This window comes from Dromiciops gliroides, chromosome 1, assembly GCF_019393635.1.
Source record: "Dromiciops gliroides isolate mDroGli1 chromosome 1, mDroGli1.pri, whole genome shotgun sequence".
In the NCBI taxonomy this organism is placed as follows: domain Eukaryota; kingdom Metazoa; phylum Chordata; class Mammalia; order Microbiotheria; family Microbiotheriidae; genus Dromiciops; species Dromiciops gliroides.
Genome location: NC_057861.1, coordinates 303,171,436 through 303,195,410, shown reverse-complemented (window position 1 = coordinate 303,195,410; position 23,975 = coordinate 303,171,436). Strand labels below are relative to the sequence as shown.

The following is a 23,975-nucleotide window of genomic DNA, read 5'->3' as shown; positions in this document are numbered from 1 at the left end:
CTAGCGGCCGCAGTAACTAGAGGCAGAGGCGGTGGTGGCAGCTCCTCCTCTGGTCACCCTCTTCTTCCCCTAGCCCGAGCTTTTGGAGGTAACCGAGCACAGGATTCGAACTTGCCACCCGGACTCACCCCAGAGAACAGGAGATTCCAGATCGCTATCCCGGGGACCAGGCAGCGGCGCTACCATGCGGGGCTGCGAGATCTCCCTGGTCCTTTTGGTCCTGGTCCTCTGCGAAGCTCCCTGGGGGGGCGCGGCTCCCTTGCCCTCAACTGGCGTGGAGAACCTGATGGCCAAGATATACCCGAGAGGGAACCACTGGGCTGTTGGTAAGTGTCCCAGAGCTGCACCCGCTCTCTTTTCCTCCGCGGGGGCTTCGATGGCGGGGGCTGTTTTACTTAGCCTGCCTGCTGAGTCCTCTCCCCCTTACTCGCCTTCACTTTTGGACCGAGGCTGGACTCAATCCATGCCCTTCTCCAAGCGTCCACGTGCTAGCCGTTCCATTTAGACACCAGCCCCTAGTCATCCCAAGTCTCAGTAGCAACCCCACTTGCTCGCCCCTCCAAGTCTCTCAGGGATACTAGTCGATTCCTAGTCGGCCGCACACGTGTGCACTCAAGGTACCATCCTCCGAGACAACTCACCCGCGCCCGCTCACCACCTGCCAGTCACGCAGGGCAGCCCGCCAGTGAGCCTCGGTCCGCACCTACGCCGCGGGAGTGGGTACACCGAGTAAAGCCCCCTCGGAGTCCTCCCCCGAAATGGCTCCAAGCTGATCCATCTACTTTCAGACTTTTGTCTACATGCTTCACTCCCCACTGCAACTTTAAGAGCCGAGCTCGGCCTGTCAGGGGGGTTGGATGCCGGCCCCAGCCCCGCTGGCGGCGGCGGTTCAAGCTTCGCTCCGGGTTCCTACAGAGAGGCGGCTCTTTAGCGGTGCGCCAAACCATGGGTAGGAAGCGAGAATGGGTACGGAGGGGTCTTGTGGTTCCGTTTCTGAGTTTGGCTCTTTGCTAGTCGCTGCTCCGCGACATTCCCCATCTTCCCTCCTTCTCCCCCACCTCCACTTGACAAAGGGTTCCTTTTTCCGGAAGATGCACCTCATCTTTTCCATGTCATCAAGAACGCATCCAAAGGGAGCTTGGAATGGGGAGGGGGGCGCTGCTTCTTCTGCTTTCGGAGGACTCCTGACTAGCCGTCGCCCTCTTCTCTCACTTCCGAGACTTTCCCCTTCCTCTATTCATCCGAGGCTTCCTTTCCCTACCTCGTTTGCTGTCCATGCCCTCAGACACGTGCAGGGAGCTGGGGTTCTTGTTTCTCTCCGGGGGACCGGAGGGCAGAGGGAACCTGGGGCATCCTCCCGAGGAGAGCAGCAGGTTTTGGGAGCTTTGTCTACTAAGTTCGCTCACTTTCCGCCCCAGCCCGAAGTCAGGCAACGCCCTTCCCCAGTGTTGCCCTCACTGTCTCCTGGATCCCCTGGAAGGAAGCAGTTTCTTTAGAGGTAGCATGCCCACTGTCCTCAGCCACCCCCTGCCTGTAGACCTGACCGCTACAAACTTAGCAGCCAGGCGGGAAAGAAGTGGGAGAGCAGACACTTCTGTTCAAATGCCACAGAGCTGAAGGCATCTGTGTTTCTTCCTACTTCGAAACAGTTAGAGAGATGATAGGAAATGCTGTTGTTTTATTGGAATGTCTCCCATGAATTCTAGCTGAACCAAAGCTACCAAATTGAGGCAGGAGTACGAAGGGCCTTGAACTCCAGAGGATTTTATATTTGATCCCTGGAGGTGACAGGGAGCCCCTGGAGTTTACTGAGTAGTACCAAGACATGGTCAGACCTTCCTGCATTTTAGGAAGATCCTTCTGACAGCTGAGTTGAGGATGGACTGGAGTGAGGAGTGACTTGTGGCAGGGAGAACAACAATCAGGTTATGGTAATAGACCAGGTGGTTGGCGATGAGAACTTGCACCAGGGTGATGGCAGTGTCAGAGGAGAGTGGGGATCTATAGGAGGGAGAGATTGGGGTTGTGGGGAAGGAATCGAGTTCTAAAAAAGAGCTTCCTCAACTGCAGGTAGCTGGGTAATGCTTTTTTTTTGGAGAGAATACATTTGTTTACATTTGTCTGGGTAAATGTTTACCTTTTGTTATAAAATTCCACCCTTTAGTCATATATTCACAAGGCTATACTGATTTTGGGACTCAGTAACAAAATTTTGGTAAACGTGTGATTGTATTACTCCAGAGAACTCCTGTGAAAACTTAAAAAGTTTTAGAGTTGCTGGGGAACACCGAATGCTTAATTGTGGAGGCCACAGTAATTTTGTGTGTCAGAGACAGGATTGAACCCAAGTCTTCCCAACTCCAAGGTTGACCCTTTCCATCACACTGCCTCTGGACAATAGTAATGGGACACATTTGAGCAGCATTTTACAGTTGTCCAAAGCATTTTCCTCACAATTAGCCTGTGAAGTAGGTAGGCTAGGAATGCAAGCCCTCTGACTCCAAAACTAGTGGGCATTCTACTAGGCCATATAACTAATTCTTGTTGCTTTTACTTCATTGGATTGTAGCAAAGATCAAATGAGGATAATGTATGTAAAGTGCTTGGTAAACCTTAAAATACTATGTAACTATCAACTACTGATAGTATAATGTTTGTCTCTATTCTATGGAAAAGGAGCATTATAAGCATCAGTCTCCTTTGGGGATGATATTCCCATTCATTCCACTCCATTCAGAAACCAGGGAGTGTTTGTTTAGCCTGTAGAAGGAAAGATTTAGGGCAGTTAGGTGGCACAGTTGATAAAGCACTGGCCCTGGATTCGGGAGGACCTGAATTCAAATTTGACCTCAGACATTTGACACTTAACTTGCTGTGTGACCCTGGGCAAGTCACTTAACCTTCATTGCCCTGAAAAAAAAAGAAGAAAAGAAAAGAAAAAGAAAAAAAGAAGGAAAGATTGATTTAGAGGGTAGGGATAGAGTGATAAGGTTTCTTCAAATACATTTTGAGTCCTCAGGTAGAGGAAAGCATGAGTCAGCATGATTTAGTGAAACAAGGCATCTGGGTAGTATGATGAATAGAGTGCTGGATCTGGAGTTAGAAAGACTTGAATTCAAATCCTCCCTCAGACATTGTCTGACTAAGAACCTCTTATTTTACAGTTGAGGAAACTGAGGCCCCCAAAGGTGAAGTGACAGTCTAAGGTCACACAACTAGTAAGTAGCACAAGTGACTTTATGTCAGGTCTTCTAGTTCCAAGGGCAATGTGGTTTTTACAATAACAGTAATGATAATAATGGCTGTGTGACTCTGGGCAAGCCACTTAACTTCTCAGCCTCAGTTTCTCTATATGTAAAATGGGAATAATAATAGTAACTACATCATAGGATTGTTGTGAAGGTCACATGAAACATGTTATTCAGTCAGCTGTCTTTAATTAAGCAACTACTGTGTGCCAAGCACAATGCTAAGTACTGGGGACATACTGGAAGGCAAAACCAGTCCCTGTTCTCCAGTAGCTCACAGTGCAATGGGGGAGAAAGCATGCAAACAACTATGTGCAAATAAGATATGTACAAGATTAATTGGGAGGGGATGGAGGAGAGCCAACAAAAACATTGAGTCAAGAGATGGAAGTGTTGTATTTGTTGTAACAAGGCCATTGTCACTATATGGATGGAAACACCATCCTGAATGAGATAGATGCTTATAATGCCTCTTCAGAGAATAGAGACATGCATTATAATAACAGTAATTTATATTTACATAGAATTTTATAGTTTACAAAATACTTTACATACATTATCCCAAAGTACTTGGCAGGTAGTAAAGTATTGTTGTTTGTCCTTAGTTCTGGAAGAGGACCATCACATCAGGGTGATGATGTGACTTGCCCTGAATTGGATTTAAGTGAGGGAGGGCTATGCAAAGTCACCAACCTCACTCTCTCCTGCAGAACCATCTGGGTCTAGTGGCAGGATATATACATCATGGCCCAGGATGTTTGAGGCAATTGGGGTTAAGTGACTTGCCCAAGGTCACACAAGCTAATAAGTGTCTGAGTGAAATTTAAACTCACATCCTCCTGACTCCAGGGCCAGTGCTCTATCCACTTCTAGTATAAGAAAACTGAAAAGGTAGAAATGCCCTAGGTTATAGAGGGATTTAAAAGCCAAGCAGTGGATTTTATATTTGATCCTGGAGGCAATAGGAAATTTAAGCACTTTTCAAGCCTTAAAGTACTATATGTATAAATGCTAGCGATTATTGTTGTTTTTATCATTATTCTTATTAATATTGAAAACTGCATCTAACTTGGACTTAGAAGACCTAGCATTGAGTCACATTTGTGCCACTTACTACTTGTGTGACCTTGGGCTGTCATGTTACCTTTTGTGGCTCAGTTTCCTCATCTGTAAAATAAGAGGTTCTGAATAGGTGAACCAGTTCTAAAACTCTGTATACTGTATTTGTTCTGTGTGGCCCTAAGAAGGAAAAAGTAAAACTAATTGGCAGAAAGTACAAGAGTCAGATTTGGCTTGATAGAAGGAAATGTTTCTTATAACTTAAAGCTTCCAAACAAAATGGAATGGTCTGTCTCCAAGGGTTTCGTGTCTTGATCCCCCAAAGCATGACATTCTAAGGTTTCACATTCTGTGACCTGTTGCTCAGAATGGAGTTAATTCATGTTTACAGGGAATTCCAACCTCCTAATTCATTCAGTTCTGTGTCAGACCCTACAGTTCAAAGTTTATTTGGGCTTGTAAAGATTCATTCCTAGGGTCTCTGAAGACTTAAATTCCTTTAAATCTATCCCTAGAGTCTTTGAAATAATACCCAAAAGGCTTTCTTGGGCTTTCCCATGGAGGAACTCTTTTAAATGGATATCTCAAGGGCTATCATAATATTTGGTGCTAAAGGCTTCTATGTCATTCCTTTCCTGATATATAAAGGAGGGTGAGAGTAAATCTAGGAGAGGAGAAACACTTTTCTGACTCAACAGTAGGGCTGGAAAGAGCATGGTTTGTGTTGGCTAGACCTATGCTGAATTATTTGAAGACGCTGATGAAGAAGGAGAATGGTGATAGGGCTTTAAATTTAGGCCCCCAGATACAACAAGCAAATGCCACATCCTCCTTCATCACTGAAGACACATAATTTAGTTTTAATTACATCAAACCATAGCTATATATTGGTGTCCAGGAGGAAGTTGTCAGCACATATTTGCAGATTTCTAAGTGAATTACTTCTTCAATCTGAAAGAAGCATGATAGAGCAATCTAAATTGTTAATGGAGAACAAGTTTCCAGATTGAAAATTTAATATGGCTTCATTTGGCTTGATATTTATAGAAATGTTTTGCTTCTGAATTGAAAACGTACATCTAAGCCTGAAACTGGAGAAATACACCAGAGATTCCTTCTGACACTCCTTGTCAATAGACTTTAGCAAGGGACAAAGAAGCCCTGGAGCCAGTCCAGAAAGGCTTATTTCCAAAGGACCCAAAGGATTTTGTTATGGCATTGTTTTTATCATCAGTAATATAGGCTTGAAGCATAGACTCTACAGAGCCAGGCTTGTCCCTAGTCTTGGGACTGGATGATGGCCATTATCAAGTTGTTGCTTGCATGAATGTTCATCCTCTTACCAGTTCCACCCAGATGAATGAAGAGTATCTATTAAATGCTTACTATGTACAAAGCACTAGGAATACAAAGAATGAAGCACAGATAACCCTGTATTGAAGGAGCTTAAGTTCTAATAGAGACAATATTCTATAAGGTTTTAGCTGCAAGTCCAATGGAAAGGGCCTCCCCGCCATGATCCTTCGGATTCAGTGGCAAAGCAGATGGTAGTGCCTCATGTGTATGCTATTCCCACTGATAAAACCATATTAATTTCTGATGCTGAACCATTTGCTAAGGACTTCAGTGAATGATTCTTCTCCTACTCTCAGTGGCTGTGGATGAAGAAGTGGCAGGATCTGTAGTACCTGCAGAGGTGGTCATCAGGTTACATCACCACAAGGGTTGATTCTGTGGATGATGACTGTGGAACAGGGTTGGTGGTCTTGGGAGAGGAAAGTCATTGCTATTCACAGGATTCCTGAACTCAGGGTTCTGAACTTCCTCCATGTCAGTTAGAAGGGAAGTGATGGTCAATATGGTGGCAATAATTGGATTAACCTGGAACATGCCACCTCTTGTCTCTTCTACAGGGTGAGTTGTAGCTTCATCTAGCTAAGCTGGTTTGCCTGCCCTGTGGTGGGTAGGCAGTTGATAAGTAGGGATTGCTCTCCTGAATGATAGCTTTGGTGGCTGATCCAAAAGCAGATCCAGTGGAGTATGTAGCCCTGCTATCCCTGAGGCTCTTGGTCTCACCAACTGGCTTGTACTGACATCTTTCTGTGACACAAAGTGAAGACAGCAAACAAAAGCTTTGTTGGAAATAAGATTTCCTTTCAATCGCCAAGTTCTTCTTACATGTAAAGTGGAATCATCTAACAAATGGCTTTTGGTGGAGAAATGAAGCACATGTTATTGATACTGTAGAGACAATTGGATTTTTTGACAGTAATGAAACCCAAAGGCACAAAAATAAGAAACCACAGTGGATTGTATTCAACAAGAGTTTATTATATACTATATAATGTAAACAAATCTGAGGAAAATTCAGAAGCGACTAAAGTACATGTACATACCAATCAGGAACTAAGACAATATGAGTTTTCATATAGAATGCTTTGTAAACTATCAGACTTATGGATAGGAGAAGAATTTATGAATTAACACAAGATAAAGAGCAGTGTGAGATGTAAAATAGATAATTTTGATGACATTAAATTAAAATGTTTTGTCCAAATAATGTGGACCAGATTAGAAGGAAAGCAGAAAATGGGGGGACATTTTTATAGACAGTTTCTTGGATAAAGGTCACATATCTCAAATATAGAGAGAACTTTGTCAAATTTATAAGAATATGAGTCATTCCCAAATTGATAGTCAAATGATATGAACAGGCAGTTTTAAGATAAAGAAATCAAAGCTATATATATAGTCATAAGACAAAATGCTCTAAATAATAATTGACTAGAGAACTGCAAATTAAAAGAACTTTGAGATATCATCTCACACCTATCAGATTGGTTAAAAATGATAGAAGGAGAAAATGTCAATTGTTGGAGGGGATATGGAAAAATTGGGTTACTGATACACTGTTAGTGGAATTGTGAACTGATCCAACCATTTTGGAGAGAAATCTGGAATTGTGCCCAAAGAGTTATAAAACTGCATACCCTTTGACTCAGCAATAGCACAATTAGGTCTGTTTCCCAATGTCATGGGTGGGGGAAGGAAAAGAACCTGTATTTTCTAAAATATTTATAGCAACTCTCTGTGGTAGCAAAGAACTGGAAATCAATAGGATGTCCATCAATTGGAGAATGGCTAAACAAGTTGTGGGATATGGTTGTAATGGAATACTACTGGGCTATAAGAAATGATGAACTTGATGATCTTAGAAAAACACGGAAAGACTTGCACAAAATAATGGAGTGAAATGAGCAGAACCAAGAGAATGTTATGTACAGCAACAGCAATATTGTTCAAAGAATAACTGTGAATGACTAAGCTAGTCTGAGTATTATGGATGTTCAAATAAACTACAAAGGACCTATGAAGGAAAATGCTATCCATTTCCATAGAAAGAATTGTTTTTAAAAAGCATGCATAGATTAGTTTTACATATCTGTCTGTCCATCCATCCATCCATCCATCCATCCATTCATCTATCCATCCATCTACCCATCTATGTTAAATGGCAATCTTCTCTAGGGTAGGGTGGGGAGGGAGGGAAGAAGGAGATAGTTCAAAACTTAAAATGTAACAAAAAATAAATAAAACTAATTTTTAAAAAGAGTGCTTTGTAAATCTTAAGGCACTATATAAATGTGAGCTATTGTTATTTATGTTTAGACTGGACCAATGATTTCATTGGTACAGAGATTGTCAAGTGAGGAGATCCCCTTTAGCAATGCAGATTTATACCTTCTCTGCAATGAATTGTCCTAGAAAGTTGCTTGGGGCATTGAGAAGAAGAAAAATAACTTGCTCAGGATCAGAGAACCTGACTGTCCAGAGGCAAGTAATGAACCCAGGCCTTCCCAGTTCTGATGCCTACTCTTTATCCCCTATGTGTACTACCTATATTCATTGTTGATAGCAATTGTTATTATCATTATTAAAACCATCTAATGGGACAGCTAGGTGGCGCAATGGATAAAGCACCGGCCCTGGATTCAGGAGGACCTGAGTTCAAATCTGACCTCAGATACTTGACACTTACTAGCTGTGTGACCCTGGGCAAGTCACTTAACCTTCATTGCCCTGCAAAAAAAAAGAAAGAAAAAAAACATCTAATCTATTACATTCATGGGAATGGTTGCAGAAACTATTCACACTAAAGAAAATCTCTTATTTTTAAAGATCTTTAGGGAAAACAAGATGTTTCAAGTTCCCTCTGTAACATATTTCAGGTTCCTTTACTTTTCATTGTTTTGAAGTCTTTCTTGTAAACACTGTACTTATATTGACCAAGCTTGTTCTTAAAGAAGAGATGACAAAATATACTTCCTTTCCTTCTGATGATAGGCAGGTAAAGATTCTTGTGTTTTGGCCCACTACCTGCATCCTCCTTAGATGGCATTCTACTCTAGAAAGCAAGAAGAGTCAAGAAATTTTGGGGGACTCCCCTAGGGCTGGAAGCTCTGACAGAACTTTGAATTCTTAGTGGCTCTATCTCAGTTCTGCTGAAAAGTCATGGGGATTAATCTCTATGATGGATATCTTAACAATATCAAAAGGAAAGCATCTTTAGAGCTTTTCTAGTCCAGAACTTCCATTTTATGGATGAGGAAACTTGAGACCTCACAAGGTAGAGCCCAAGTTCATCCAGCTCCTCATTCCATTAATTAGGCCCATTGTCTGGAATTTTGACTTAGGCCAATGTGCTTTTCCTTAAAACATGTTGTCAATACAAATTATGGAAAGAGCTTTGGATTCAGAGTTGGTGGGTCCAAGTTTGAATCCTGGTTCTTTGTTGTTGTTCAGTCACGGCCAACTCTTCATGACCCCATTTGGGGTTTTCTTGGCAAAGATACTGAAATGGTTTGCTATTTCCTTTTCCAACTCATTTTACAGATGAGGAAACTGAGGAAAACAGGGTTAAGTGACTTGCCCAGGGTAGCACAGCTAGTAAGTGTCTTAGACCAGATTTGAACTCAGGAAGATGAGTTTTCCTGACTCCAGCCCCAGTACTTTATTCACAATGCCACCTAACTGCCTGGAATCTTGGTTTTACCATTTACTACCTATGTGACTTTGAATAAATCAGTTTACTTCTGGACCTCAGTTTTCTCATCTATAAATTAAGGACCTGGACTAGATGACTTCTAACATCCCTTTCAGGTCTAGAGTTAGGATCCTCTAAACTTATTTCTAGGCACTAGATTTAGTTTACACTCTGTTTAGTTATTCTAGAAATCTGTATGCCATCAACTACTTACTGAAGGACTACACCTTGCCTTAATGGTCCTTGATATTCCACAGACTCAATCATAGTATGAAAAATTGTGTCTAATATATAGATGTAATGTACAGATGTCATCTTCCCCATAGTATTGGAGAAAGCTGGTGACAGTCGTTATCCTTTCCCAGACACTGAAATTTCTGCCATTTCTTTTTAGGAACTTACTGGAATCTTATTTGATGATCATCTTGAAGTGGTGGAAATTTCCCTGTAAAAGAAGTCACTGCTCTTCATCCAGGAGTGGGTGAATCAGTAGGATAAAAATCTTTTTCTACTTGCAGTGGAGAAAGGCTTAGTAAACACTCACTCCTGGTAGTGTCCCCTTAAGTGAGACTGACCTTGAAGCAATTCAAAACTGAAATCACAAAGAGCTCTTCACTTGTGAGTCCTAAATCAAAAGCATATTACATTTCTAAATATTACCAGCCTGGCTGTGCTGTGGGGCCCATTTCTGTATATCTAGAGCTTCAGCAAGTCCACTTAAGAAAGGAAATGACTTAATGCAGACCTATGTGGCAGCAATAATCTGAACCTTGCAAATGAGACTCAACATAGTGTAATTATATTAACCAAGCTTGTTCTTGAAGAACAGATGACAAAATGCACTCTATTCCTTCTTTGCATATATTGCAGGCTCAGTTGATGTGTTGGTGTCTGTGATGATTAATTTTTATGAATTGCTTTTTTAATTTTTTTTCAAGCATTTACTAGGTACTGTGCTAAACTCTTTATAAAAATTCTCTCATTTAGTCCTTATACTATCCTTAGGAGGTAGGTGCCATTTTATCCCATTTATCACCACTCTACAGTTGAAGAAGCTGAGGCAGAGAAGGGGTAAGTGACTTGCCCAGGGTCATACAACTAATAAGTGTCTGAGGTTAGATCTGAACTAGGATCTTTCTGAATCCAGGCCCAATGCTCTTTCCAACTACCACCTAGCTGACTCTTTTTTATTTTTTTGTTACAAAAGGATGGCTTTCTGGGTAAAGGAGGAGGCATGAATTTATATCAAAATGAAGGTGTTGTATGAACAAAAGATACCAATAAGAATGTTAAAAATTGAACAATCTGAACCTTGAATTCATTGACCCAGTCTGAGGTTATATGATCTGCAACAAATCTCACTTCTCATGCTTGGTAAATTTCCATCCATTCGGTGGATTTGCCCACTTCACAGAAGCCTCTACTTCAATCAGATGAATACCCTTGAGTTGAAACTGGGCCTTAAATAGATTGTGTCAGGAGTAATCACTGCTGCTTTGTGGGAGGGAAGCTTTGGCCAATATTTTGGCTTTTTCCCCTCTCGTTATTACTTTATTAAAAATTGTCATTTATGGATGAAATTTTCCAAATTCAGTCTCAGCTAAAGTTTCAGCATGGTTTAAATGAAAAAAATTCCTGTGACAATTTGGATTACAGAGAAATAGAAACATAATTTTTCTTTTTCAACTCAAAGAAAAGCTTTGAGACTTATTGTCAGCAGTAACTCAAAAAACAGCTAGGGAAACTACTCAGACAATGGCACTCTCATCTGGGAATAGAATTTGTTACACAGAGAATTGATCAGAGGATGCTATTAGACTCCAGAGGATGCAATAGTCGAAAGGGATCCGGTTATCCAAACTCCTCATTTTTACCATGAAGGAAACTCAGGCCTAGAGAGAAAGAATGACTTGTCTAAGGTCCCTCAGGTATAGGTAGGATCTTAGAGGCAGTGCAGTCTAATGGAAAGATTGGGTTTGGAGTCCCATGGACAGACAAGTCACAAATTTTCTAGGCTTGAGTTTCCTCATTTGTAAGATGAGAGGGTTACAGCTGATGAACTCTGAAGTCCCCTTCAGCTTTAAAGCTATGATCAAGTTTTTTTTTTAATTTTTTATTTTTAGTGAGGCAATTGGGGTTAAGTGACTTGCCCAGGGTCACACAGCTAGTAAGTGTTAAGTGTCTGAGGCTGGATTTGAACTCAGGTACTCCTGACTCCAGGGCTGGTGCTCTATCCACTGCACCACCTAGCTGCCCCTATGATCAAGTTCTAAGATCATGATCAGAACCCAGGTATCCTAACTCTCAGTCTGATAATTTTCCCATAATGCCTCCCCAAAATTGGCAGGGAGCCTAGAGAGAGATCAGTCAATAAAGAAGTATCTCAGCATATTTAAACATTGTTTTTATTTTCCAATTAACAGGTAATTGGCCCCAAATAACACAGTTTCTTTCCTTTCTCACTTCCCCATTACCCTTTGGCTTAAGTAGGTGGTTTTCTAATGTTTTTCCCTTCTAGGACACTTAATGGGGAAAAAGAGCACTGGAGATTTGCCATATGCTTATGAAGGAGAGGACAAGATACAACTTTCACCTGTGGTACCTGACAGTTCCAAGCCACTAAGTGAATTCCTACAGTGGGAAGAAATGGAGAAGAATTTACTGCCCTTGTTAGAAGGAAAGGGTAGCAGAAGCAGTGAGCTACTTCGGCATAGTCTCCTGGGCTACCCTCAGTCCACTGGGGACTTACACAGTGATGACAGCACTAAAGATGTAAGTAGAAAGAAAATGTGAACAGAGTAGGTTTATGTATTATTGGTAGGGAGGGGAGATCGGACAGGAAGGAAGTAGAGAAGTTTTTTTCCCTTTTTTCTTCCTTCCTTCCTTCTTTTCTCCCTTCTTTTCTCTCTTCTTTCCTTCCTTCCTTTCTCTCTTCTTTCCTTCCTTCCTTTCTCCCTTCTTTCCTTCCTTCCTTCCTTCCTTCCTTCCTTCCTTCCTTCCTTCCTTCCTTCCTTCCTTTCCTTCCTTCCTTCCATTCATCTTCCTCCCTCCCTCCTCCCTTCCTCCCTTCTTTCTTTTTTCTCTTTTCCAATTTGGTGCTACATAGTAGTCTTAAGATTGAGGAGTCACTGCTGGTTCAGAGGGTTTGGGATATCGTGCACATTTTCTGTGCTGTTCTGCACTAGGTTCAGTTTTGGGAGCCTGGCCTTTGGAAAGGGTTAGATTCCTTTTCTCTTACTCTTCAACTATTTATACTCCTCCCTCAGCCCTAGCACCATGGGGATAAATTTGCTTAAGGTTTCTCCAGAAAGGGGGAATAAAAAGATACTCAATATGACTCAAATATGGGACAGTTATTCTGATACCATACTTATTCCTAAACACAAAATAAATGCTAAACATAAAACTCACTGAATGCATTAACAGAATGACTTAAAACAATTATTTAACTCATAACTACTCATAATCTTTGGGGAACCTAATACTTAAATCTTACGAAATATATAAAGCAGTTAGAAATCTTATGAAATATATAAGGCAGTTAGAACGGCTAAGAAGATATCTGATATTTCACCTTGGCCCTGCACTGTTCAAACAACTCCTGGTACATGTCTTCTGGCTAAATAGCTAGGTTTGGGCCAATCCTCTAGGGAGTACTCTAAGAGCATTGGAATAAGTTGCCACGGTCTTCTTCCTTTCAGCTCTGAACCAGTGGGATCCAGAGCCTCTGGACCTACCAAGATATGTTTATCTTGGGTTAAATACTCATTCCATAAGGTCAGGAAAGAACAAACACCAAGTTAAATAAAAAAAAAAGACGGCCTAGGGGCCCAAGTCCAAACTCAACTAGTTGAGTCCCCTTGCATTAAATGGTATGGTTACCATGACCCTGGGCTTTAGTTTCTTTATCTGTAAAATGAGTGGGTTTGACTGGACCACAGCTTAATTTTATGATCCAAGGGATTCAATAAATCAAAAATAATATATAAACCCCCCACCCAAATCAGTTTAGGAATAAATGAATCAGCACAAATGAGATTTTTCACTATCATCTGGAGTAATCCACAGTGTTTTGATGTAATCACAGTCTCTAATGAGGACAAAAAACATTAGGCTCATAACAGAAACCTCAATCCAGACATTATCTTCTATTTTTCTGATTGGGGATGGATGTGAACCAGCAATGGACATAACCATTCCTGTGGATTTATTCATGAAAGTAAAAAAGAGACTTCTAAAGGATTGAGATCTAACCACAAGGTATCTTCATAAAGTAATGAGACTCATAAGCTTATCAGTCCATCCACTTTAAAGTGATTATTGTCTCCTTCAAATGTCACCCTTGAGAGGCTGTACTCTTATTCAGTTCAAATGTTCATAATCCAGCATCACTATGTGCTAAACACTCTGAAGGCAAAGACAAACATGAGACAGGCCCTGCCTTCAAAGAGTTTCTGTTCTATTGGCCATCATTCCGGGGCTGCTGCTATTGCTCAAAGTATTGTTGGAACTCCCTCTCTCAGAATTCCCTTCAGAATCTAGTAGGGGAGATAAGAAATATATATATATATATATATATATATATATATATATATATATATATAGAGAGAGAGAGAGAGAGAGAGAGAGAGAGAGAGAGAGAAGCATGATGCAAATTAGACTATGTAACAACGTTACAAATTAGACGAGAGGAACATATTGGAAGCAAGAAAACCACTAACTTTATAATTGCAAATTATTTTTTTAAGACAAAAGCAACATTCTCTAGCTTGATCACAGCCTTTATTCATCATACTTAGTTCTAAATAGTTTTTTGTCCATTCCCTGAAGTCAAAATTGTACTCAAAGGGCAAAGATTTGCAGACACCAAAACTATTCTAAAGATGATGCCAACTGGTTCTGAAGCCAATTCTAAAAAGAAATCCCAGAACTGTTTTCCCAATGCCAGCATTAGCAGATCAGTCATGTAGCCTCCTCAGGTGATGACTTTGAAGAAAACAACACTCATTTGGATATTGAATTTTCACAAAGCACATTCAAGAATTACTGTATGGGACAAACCTTATCATTTCTATTTCCTACAAGAGCAAGAAGAAGAAAGCATTAAAAGCAAGAACAAATGAATGAACAACAGCAACAACAAAAAACTTTGGAAGCTCATTCTGTTTTATTCTACCATATGCCAAATACTTGTTCCTGGTAACATCAATATCAAATCTTTTTTCTTAAAGAGGATTTCCCTGTATTTTAACTCTTAGACAAGGTAGTTTCTCATTTCCTTAGTGTTGATCATTTTCCTCCCATTATGACAATGTGCTTGTTGGAAAATTGGCTATACATACATACATATAAACATATAAATACACATACATATGTATGCGTATACATACACATATATACACATACATACATACACACACACACACATATACTATGTTCAGGGTATGCCCTCTCTGTGAAACTTTTATATATATATACATGTACCAGGAGTTGTTTGAACAGTGCAGGGCCAAGGTGAAATATCAAATATCTTCTTAGCAGTTCTAACTGCCTTATATATATATAAAAGTTTCACAGAGAGGGCATACCCTGAACATAGTGCTCTTAGGAGCCCACAGGGCTCCCACTGAGAGTCAATGGTGGCATATTGAATAGAGCTAGGGTCAAGAAGACCTGGGTTCAAGTCCTGTCCTTGACACATATTAGTTGTGTGATCCTGGGCAATTCACTCCAAGCAGCTCTCTATTCTAAAAGGTCATTACAGACCAGTTGCCCATCTCATTGGTTGAGAGAATGTATACTCTTGCAGATTTTAGAACAATGGAATTATAGACTTGGTCACCCCCCTCCAAAAAATCCTCTCTTAATGATCCCATATGGTAGTATAAAAAGACTACAAAGTCACTGAGCATTTCTAAAATTAGGTATAGTTTTCAGATAGATCTACAAAGACATATTGAGGAGATGAAGAACTTCAAATTAAACTTCAAATGCCTCCATCGCAGGCACAAAGCAACATGTCCTGATGCTGGCTGTCCCTGAGCTGCAGTGTGTAATGTGGAGCCTCTCTCCTTTGTTTTCATTACATACATATTTCCTCAGCTCCAGGAGGAAGAGCCGCCCACATTGTGCCCCCAGACTATAAAACAATGAATGTGTCATTGAGAACAATGCCCAGGGGCCCTAACAGGCCTCTGCCAAGTCAATATCTCAGTAATATTTACCTTCCTGCTGGCTCTCCATTCGTCACAGTTGATCAATGTAAAGCTAGAAGGAATCTCAGAGGCTGTCTGCTCTAGTCCTGTCCTTTTGCAGATGAAGAAACCGAGGCTCAGGGAGGTAAAATGATTTGCCCTAGGTCACAGATATGAAGTATCAGAGCTAGGATTTGAACCAGGTGCTCTGGCTTCAAATTCTGTGCTCCATCCAGGGTTTTTGGAACTGCCTTCCAGCAGTTCCAGGCATATATACCTGAGTCCAACTTTATTCTAGGGCTTCATTTGTAATCTGAGATAATCTGAGCTTCCCTCTGTCTCTAGGTGGGTCCCCAGAGGAATAAATACTTCTAGTTTTTGTCTATGGTGGCCATGGGTAGAAGAGGCTGGGAAGCATTCTTTGGGAAAGGATGGAGAGGAAGAAAACTGAGCTTTGTAGATTCCTGTTTGCCGCATGCCCCTATAGATTCATTCACTGAGTGACTCCAGTTTATTTATGTTTGAAGTATCTGAAACCCCAAAAGTTGTAATGACTGGAAAACTCAAAAGCAGCCAAGAATCATTCACATGCATATTGAGTGGCTTGGTCATCCTTGTAAAAAGCAGAATCAATTCCACCAATTGAAAACATAATCACTTTTTTTGGGGGGGGGTGAGGCAGTTGGGGTTAAGTGACTTGCCCAGGGTCACACAGCTAGTAAGTGTTAAGTGTCTGAGGTTGGATCTGAATTCAGGTCCTCCTGAATCCAGGGCTGATGCTCTATCCACTGCACCACCTAGCTGCCCCCATAATCACTTTTAATAGAAATATAACTTTAAAATGTTTTTAATAATATTTAATTTTTTCCCACAGTTACATGTAAAGACAACTTTTGCATTCTTTTTTAAAAAAAATTATGAGTTCTGAATTTTCTCTCTTCCTCCCTCACCTCTTTGCCGAGAGCATGGTCACTTTCTGTAGAGCAATGAGGGTTAGGTGACTTGCTCAGAGTCACACAGCTAGTAAGTGTCAAGTGTCTCAGTCCAGATTTGAACTCAAGTTCTCCTGAATCCAGGGCTGCTGCTTTATCCACTGTGCCACCTAGCTGCCCCTCACTTTTAACAGTCATGCACATATCTGTGAGAACATATGAATTCCTCCCACTCAGGACCAGAGATCCAGAACCAGGAGAGATGCTGTAGATTATGTCATTGAACCTCTTTGTTTTGTACATGAGAAGGTCCAGAGGAAAGAGTTGAGAGATTCAAATTCACACAGGTAGTAAGTAGCTAAGCTGGGATTTGAACTCAAATCCTCTGACCTCAAAGCCAACCCTCTTTTTTTTTCACAGCACCATCCATACTCAACAAGAACTTTCTTTAAAGATGGGAATTTTTCCATGACTACTCATGTATAACTTATTTTGAATTGTTGAGTTCTTGTGGGTGGGGGGTGGGAATGGAAGTGGAAGGAGAAATTGGAATACAAAGTTTTTAAAAATTTTGTTAGGGGCAGCTAGGTGGCGCAGTGGATAGAGCACCAGCCCTGGAGTCAGGAGTACCTGAGTTCAAATGCGGCCTCAGACACTTAACACTTACTAGCTTTGTGACCGTGGGCAAGTCACTTAACCCCAAATGCCTCACTAAAAAAAAAAAAAAATTGATGTTAAAATTTTGTTTTTACATATATTTTGGAAAATAAAATTCTATTCAAATCCAAAAAATAAACCCCCAAAACAAAACAAACAAACAAAAAAAGATGCCTTTGGGTTAACAACCCTCTCCCTCAATGGTGTTCATGAATAGTTTGGTTCTCTTTTTCTTCTTTTCTTTAATCTACTTAGGCCAGACATGAAATCAACAGTAGGACATTCACTTTGAGACAGTGATGAATTTTTATTGATCCATCCATTCCTCCTCAAATTGTCCCTCTTCATAACCAATGGCATACATTTGCAAGATGGATGATACTGATATTTGCAATATAGCTATCAGAGGCTAGTAGTACAAGTTGTGGTGATAGAAGACAAGGGAAGTTAATTGGTCAGTATGGGAATTGAACTCAGGACTTTGTCACCCTGAGCAAAACAGTTAAGTCACAGACAATATAATAGCATCACCTGGGATATCAGTCCTTTTGTTATTTGCTAGTTAGATATTAATTGGAAGTCAGGAAACCTGAATGGCCTGACTATCTTAGGAAGATTAATGAGAGCATGGCTGGCAGGTGCTTTTTCATCTAAACAGATGAAGTGTTCTTTAGGAACAAAGTAGTATTTTCCCATTATAACGACCCATCCTTTGTTCAATATAGTTAATCTTAGCCAGCTACAAACGAAACATAAAAACCCAAATGAATACCTGTCTTAACCACTGTAGTCTGCAGTAATAAGTTAAAGAAAACATACAGTCCTCTTACAGCTGGAAATGTGGTACTGTGCAGAGAATGTTGTCCATGGGTTCTAAGCATGGCTTTGCCTCAACATGACCCTGAATCAGTCGTTTCATCTTTCTTGTCTTTAGTTTTCTCATATGTAAAATGAGGGAGTTTGACCAGACAGGACAAATAGATAGTGCATGGGATAGAGCCCTGACTTGGAGTCCAAAATATCTGAGTTCGAATTTTGCCTCAGACACTTACTAGCTCTGTGATCCATGGGCAATTTACTTAATATCTCTCAACCTCACTTTTCTCATCTGTAAATGCAATCACAGGGTTTTTGTGAGTTTCAAATGAAATTACACAAAGTAAAGCACTTTTTCAGCCTTAAAGTGTTCTATAAATAGTAGTGATTTATTATTGTTGTTATCCTTATCAATGTTAACAGATGATCTCCAAGAACCACAGAGTTATTGGAAGAGAATCTACAAATGCTTTGTTCTAATCCCCTCATTTTAGAGATAAGGAAACTGAGGCCCACAGAGGTCATGGCTTCTCTTAAGAGCACACGAGGAGTAAGCAGCAGTCAAGTTTAGACCCTGGGTCCTTTAATTTCAGAACTTGTGGTCTGTCTAACATACTGTACAACTTTGCCCCTTAGTGAAATTAAATCAGGTTGAGACAGCTTCTAGTATACAGTTTCCTTCCTAGTGCAAGCCCTGTCCTTTTGGCTAGATAGGATTATGTAGTGAAAATTAACTTAGATCTGAAGAGAAGACCTGGGTTCAAATTCTAGCTCTGCTGTGTGCTGAGAATTCTCACAGTCTACTTGTGTGGCTTTGGGCAAGTCATTTATTCACTGTGGGTCTGGAATTCCTCATGTAAAATAGGGAAGGGGGATTTAAACTAGATGATCTCTGGGGTCTCTCTGATTGAACCCACCCCCTATTTTATGTGTGAGGAATCTGAGGCTTTGGGAGATGAATGACTTGCCCAAGGTCACACAGCTAAGTGTCTGAAGTCAAATTTGAAAACTCAAGTCTTTTTGACTCCAGGGCTGGTGTTCTCTATCCTTCCCCAAGATGGTATTTGTTCTAAATGGTCTGGGAAGTGGTATTTCTTGGCAGTGGATTCCCAGAACTTGACTTTGTGATTGACAATGTTCATTAAACCCTGTTTTCTTCCTTTTTTTTCCTTCTTTTCTTTTCTCTCCTTCAAGATGGTGGAATCCTTACTTCAGGTTCTTAACATGAAGGAAAGCATCCTGAGCTGAACTGGAAATTCCCCCCTTTCAAAGAAACTATCCTTAAGAGACTATGATCTATGAGCATTGATTGTATCAGACAACAATTTTTTTTGCTTTGTGTAAACAAGATTTCTTTTGTGCAGATCTTATCACTTTCTTGTATCATTTCACCTTGATGAAATCCATGTTTTTTCAAACAGCATTTTGTTTGAACTACTTTGCTGTAAATAATTGTTGTGGAAAGACCTTCTGATCTATGTATTTTTCTGATCCATGTGTCCTTTAGTTTGGAGACTCCTGATATGTCAACATTCACAATAAAAATTAAAATTCTTTTGAAAAGGCAAGTTAATGCTATTGCTTTAGTTCAGAAATAGAGTTTACATTTGTCAAGTTGTTTGATGACTGGTTATCAGTTTGGTCAATTTCATGCTAATCCCCAATATTTTCAGCTTCTGCAACCTGGAGAAAGGCCACTCACTTAACATTTATAAGACCAAATAGTTTTTCCTGTGGTTACTACTCATCTTCATTTCCTCTTCTGCTTAAGACCATCCCAACCTATATAATGGGGACACACTGAAGTTAGATAAGTTGACTATTGGTTGCTAAATATTAATTCACAATTTATCTCCTAAGCTATATATATGATAGCTGTCATTATCTGAAGGGCTGCAAAATGGAGGAGGGATTGGATTTATTCTCTTTTTAAAAAAATGTTTTTGGTGAGGCAATTGGGGTTAAGTGACTTGCCCAGGGTCACACAGATAGTAAGTGTTAAGTGTCTGAGGCTGGATTTGAACTCAGGTCCTCCTGACTCCAGGGCCAGTGCTCTATCCACTGCACCACCTAGCTGCCCCATGGATTTATTCTCTTAGACCCTAGATAATAAAACCTTAAGCAATGGGTATAACTTGAAGAGGTGAACTTCATTTACATGTCATGAGAAATTTCCTAATGAGTAGAAAAGTAGAAAGGAGTTCCCACTTATTGAGCATGTTGTATTAAGAATTCCCTTTTGGACAGCTAGGTGGCGCAGCGGATAAAACACTGGCCCTGGACTCAGGAAGACCTGAGTTCAAATCTGGCCTCAGACACTTGACACTTACTAGCTGTGTGACTCTGGGTAAGTCACTTAACCCTCATTCCCCCCCCCCCCCAAAAAAAAAATTCCCTTTCAGGTTGAATTTGCAACTGGGAAACTTTGTGATTCTATAATGGGCAAACTCACTAACTGCTTTTTGGGAAGTCATCGTCAGAGGTAGATGATCACAGGCCAGCCAAATGCCATCTGCACCAGCCAGCAATACAAGTGAATCATATACCTGGATAGGATTGCCCCCTCTTTGTTGTAGAAAAAAGGACCTGTGAACATAAGCTTGGATAGACTTTGGGAGATAGTAGAGGATAGAAGGGCCTTGTGCGATATAGTCCATGGGGTCATGAAGAGTTGGACATGATTGAATGACTGAACAACAACAATTATCTTCACTAAGGTATTAGCTAAGAATTGAAATTGTTAGGCCTTCCTGGGGCATATGCATTTACCAAGGGAACTTGAGGATGGAGAAGCTAAAGACATTCATTTCTGGCACCATGACAAGTAGGAGAGGCATTAAGAGTCGCAGAGAAGTACATCATCATCTATCACACCCTGTACTAGGACAACAGCTAAGTTTATCCCCTAATCTTATATTCTAGAAGCTATCGCTCATTTTTAACTTGTTGTTGTTCAGCTGTGTCCAACTCTTCATCACTCTTTTGGGGGTTTTCTTGTCAAAGATGCTGGAGTGGCTTGCCATTTCCTTCTCCATCATTTTCAATAGCTGTACCCCATATGATTTGTTTATGTAAACCTTCCAATCAGAACACCAGTGACCAGCAGTAACTCAGTGCATTCAAGTTGGCAACTTGAGGTCTCTTCCTATGGAAGACAAGTTCACAATTCCCCTACCCAAAGAATCCATCCCAGAACCTCACTTGTAGGTAGAACCAGAATTTCATTTGCCTTGTTCTGGGACTTAGGTTGCCTCTTTGCATTACCTCATATTGACTCCAGAGAACCATTTGGGGTTGCATAATAACCTAGCCCCAACTTCTGTGAAAAGCCAAACCCAATTGGGCAGATTCACGATAGCTGTGGGCCACAGGAGGTTGTACAGTGAGAAAAGGAGGGTGTATTAAAAAGAGAGGGTGAGGCAGGTTAGAAATCCTTTTAGCAGAGCAGAATAATAAAGAAGAAAAACACTATAGGGAGGCAATAAGCATTTTTCAAATATATTCTCTGAGCAAAGCCTTGTATTGTGTGGGACAGGGCTGGCGACTGTGGGTAATTCAGCCTGTGGTTATGATCAGAGGTGCCTCAGTAGACACTTCAGGCGGCCCATTACAATTTTCTAGCCCCACAAAGCCCACCTTGGAGTTTCTTCTGGGAGTAGTTGATCATCAGAAAACACTTTAACCCAGTCCAGACATGCAGTATAATCACTAGCAAAATGTAGGAAATATACTATTCTCTTTTCTAACCATAGATGGCCTTAATCAGGAATGGGGAGTGCTTTGTGGAATAACTCTTCAAGGATAACAAAACCACTCGTTCTGAAGACACTTCCGGTAACTAATTACCTTGGAAACAGGAGTAACCATACTTACCAAATACACCGGATGCCTGGGGCTGTATGTGTTACTTTAGGACCTAATTCCTTTCTGTCTTTCCATACGTTCCCTTCTCAAGTTAGCCTTAAACAAAAGCCTAGAAACAGACCCCCTCAATTTTTTTTTCTTATTTCCCACTCCACCCAGCCCTAGTACTTTTTTTAAAAAAAGAAACTGTTTCTTGCAGATTTAAAAATGGCACCCAACTTAGAGTCATCAATCAATGAAAAAGAATTTATTAGGTACTGAGATACAAAAAAAAAATAAACAGTTCTTACCCCCAGGGAACTTACATTTCTATGAGGGAAACAACATGTCCACATATAAATAAATACAAAATATATGTGTGGTGGGCCTCTATCAGCCCTCCTTAAATATGTATAAGGAATACAAGGTAATTTTGTTAAGAATATGAAGTAGGCACTAGTGGCTGGGGGTGGAGGAGTGGGAAGGTGGAAGGAAAGGAATCCTGTAAGAGGTGAGGATTGAACCCAATCCTGGATCTGACCCTTCAAAGTTATGTGACCTTGGGCAAGTTGCTTAATGTCTCCATTAGTCTCCTCATCCTTAAAATCAGGTGGTCAAACTACCTATCTCTAAGATCCTTTATAGTGTTAGATGCCCTGATCCTGTGGATTCTGAGGTAAGGTGTCCATTCAAGGTATTTGGCAAACAGCATCAAAACATTGATGTTGGCTTTGTTGGGCTAAGAGAATCACTTCAATGGCACCCATGAAAACATGGTGTTATAAGGAGGAAGCCATCTCCAGTGGTCCTGATCTGTATCTCACCACTGGACAAAGATGGCTCTGGAGGTGAGAGTGAGGTTGATGACCTTACACAGCCCTCCCTCACTTAAATCCAGTTCACTGCAAGTCATGACATCACTCCGATGTCACGATCCTCTTCCAGAACAAGAGTAAACCAATGACAACAACATCATAGTGGTCTCTGTAAAGTATCTTGCAAACCTAGTGGGAAAGCCTACTGGTCTTCAAGGAAAGAAATGAGGGGGTTGCTGCTAACTCTTCAGCTTGAGCTGAAAGACTTCATAAAAGGCATTTTTCCTTTGTGCTTTGATGAGACTCAAACAGCATGTTCCCTTTCCTTGGAAGTGCCTGGCAAAGCAGCATTCTGTACAACACAGTTACATGATAAATGCTGTTGATACTGCCAATTATGGCTCCATCAAACTAACTACATTCTCCCAGCTAATTAGGAGCATAGCCTTGAATCTGAAGCTTTAGATGACAGAGTTTGGGAGAAGTTAGCTCATTTTTTTTGCTTTTTTTTCTTCCCCCTGCCCTAAATTCATTATAGTCCCTGCGTCCAAGGGGCTTAGGGGACAGTTGCTCTGGATGAATGGCTTATGACAGTTCATAATATCTAAATTAGCAGAGAGGGTGAGGTAGATGTGAATGGCAATTATTTTATTCTTCAAAAGGTGAAGATTATTAAGGGGCCTGTTATCACGGACCTGACTGACCAATAAGGAAGAATTTATTACAAAAGTACAACAGAAATGAGCTCCCAGAAAAGCTATTCCAGCTTCAAGGTACTCTTTGGAGCTGTATCCACTCAAAACCATAGCTCAGGAGCCTTTACCAATGGGTTTACTTTAATTGACCAGACAGAGGACACAATTCAAAGGAATTTAATGCAATAATGTAGTAAGAAGAGTAGGGAAAACACATTCTCTCACAAAAATTCAGTACTCAGGGGGCAGCTGGGTGGTAAAGTGGATAAAGCACCAGCCCTGAATTCAGGAGAACCTGAGTTCAAATCTTGCCTCAGACACTTGACACTTACTACCTGTGTGACCCTGGACAAGTCACTTATCCCTCATTGCCCCACCCAACCCCCCCCCCCTCAGAACTCATTCTTCCATAAACACACACACACACTATCATTGGAAATACTATATATGCATAGGAATCATGGGAGAGGAGTGTGTGTGGCACATAGAAAGTTTGTGACCAAGTCATACCTAAGGATTCGAACAAACAGGGAACATATGTGGAAGCATACATGAAAGGGAAAATGATTTTGAATCCTTCCTCAGACACTAGCTGTGTGGCTTTGGGTAAGTAACAACTGCTATTTGCCTCAGTTTCCTCATCTGATGAAGATCAAGTAAGCTAAGTGTAAA

The 23,975-nt window shown here is 40.8% G+C and overlaps 1 protein-coding gene across 1 annotated transcript; it reads left to right on the top strand.

The window, feature by feature from the left end:
- LOC122735284 (gastrin releasing peptide) lies at positions 1–19,510 on the top strand. Its single transcript, XM_043976668.1, has 3 exons — positions 1–326; positions 11,870–12,123; positions 19,145–19,510. Exons 1-3 carry the CDS (start codon positions 185–187, stop codon positions 19,196–19,198), a joined length of 450 nt encoding a protein of 149 aa, XP_043832603.1. The 5' UTR covers positions 1–184; the 3' UTR covers positions 19,199–19,510.
- The last annotated feature ends 4,465 nt before the right edge of the window (positions 19,511–23,975 follow it).

Excerpts from the sequence above, each read along its gene's own strand:
- LOC122735284 (XM_043976668.1), top strand. The coding sequence starts at position 185 with ATGCGGGGCTGCGAGATCTCCCTGGTCCTTTTGGTCCTGGTCCTCTGC. Across the intron at positions 327-11,869 it reads AGGGAACCACTGGGCTGTTG|GACACTTAATGGGGAAAAAG; the intron begins GTAAGTGTCCCA and ends TTTCCCTTCTAG. Across the intron at positions 12,124-19,144 it reads GTGATGACAGCACTAAAGAT|ATGGTGGAATCCTTACTTCA; the intron begins GTAAGTAGAAAG and ends CTCTCCTTCAAG.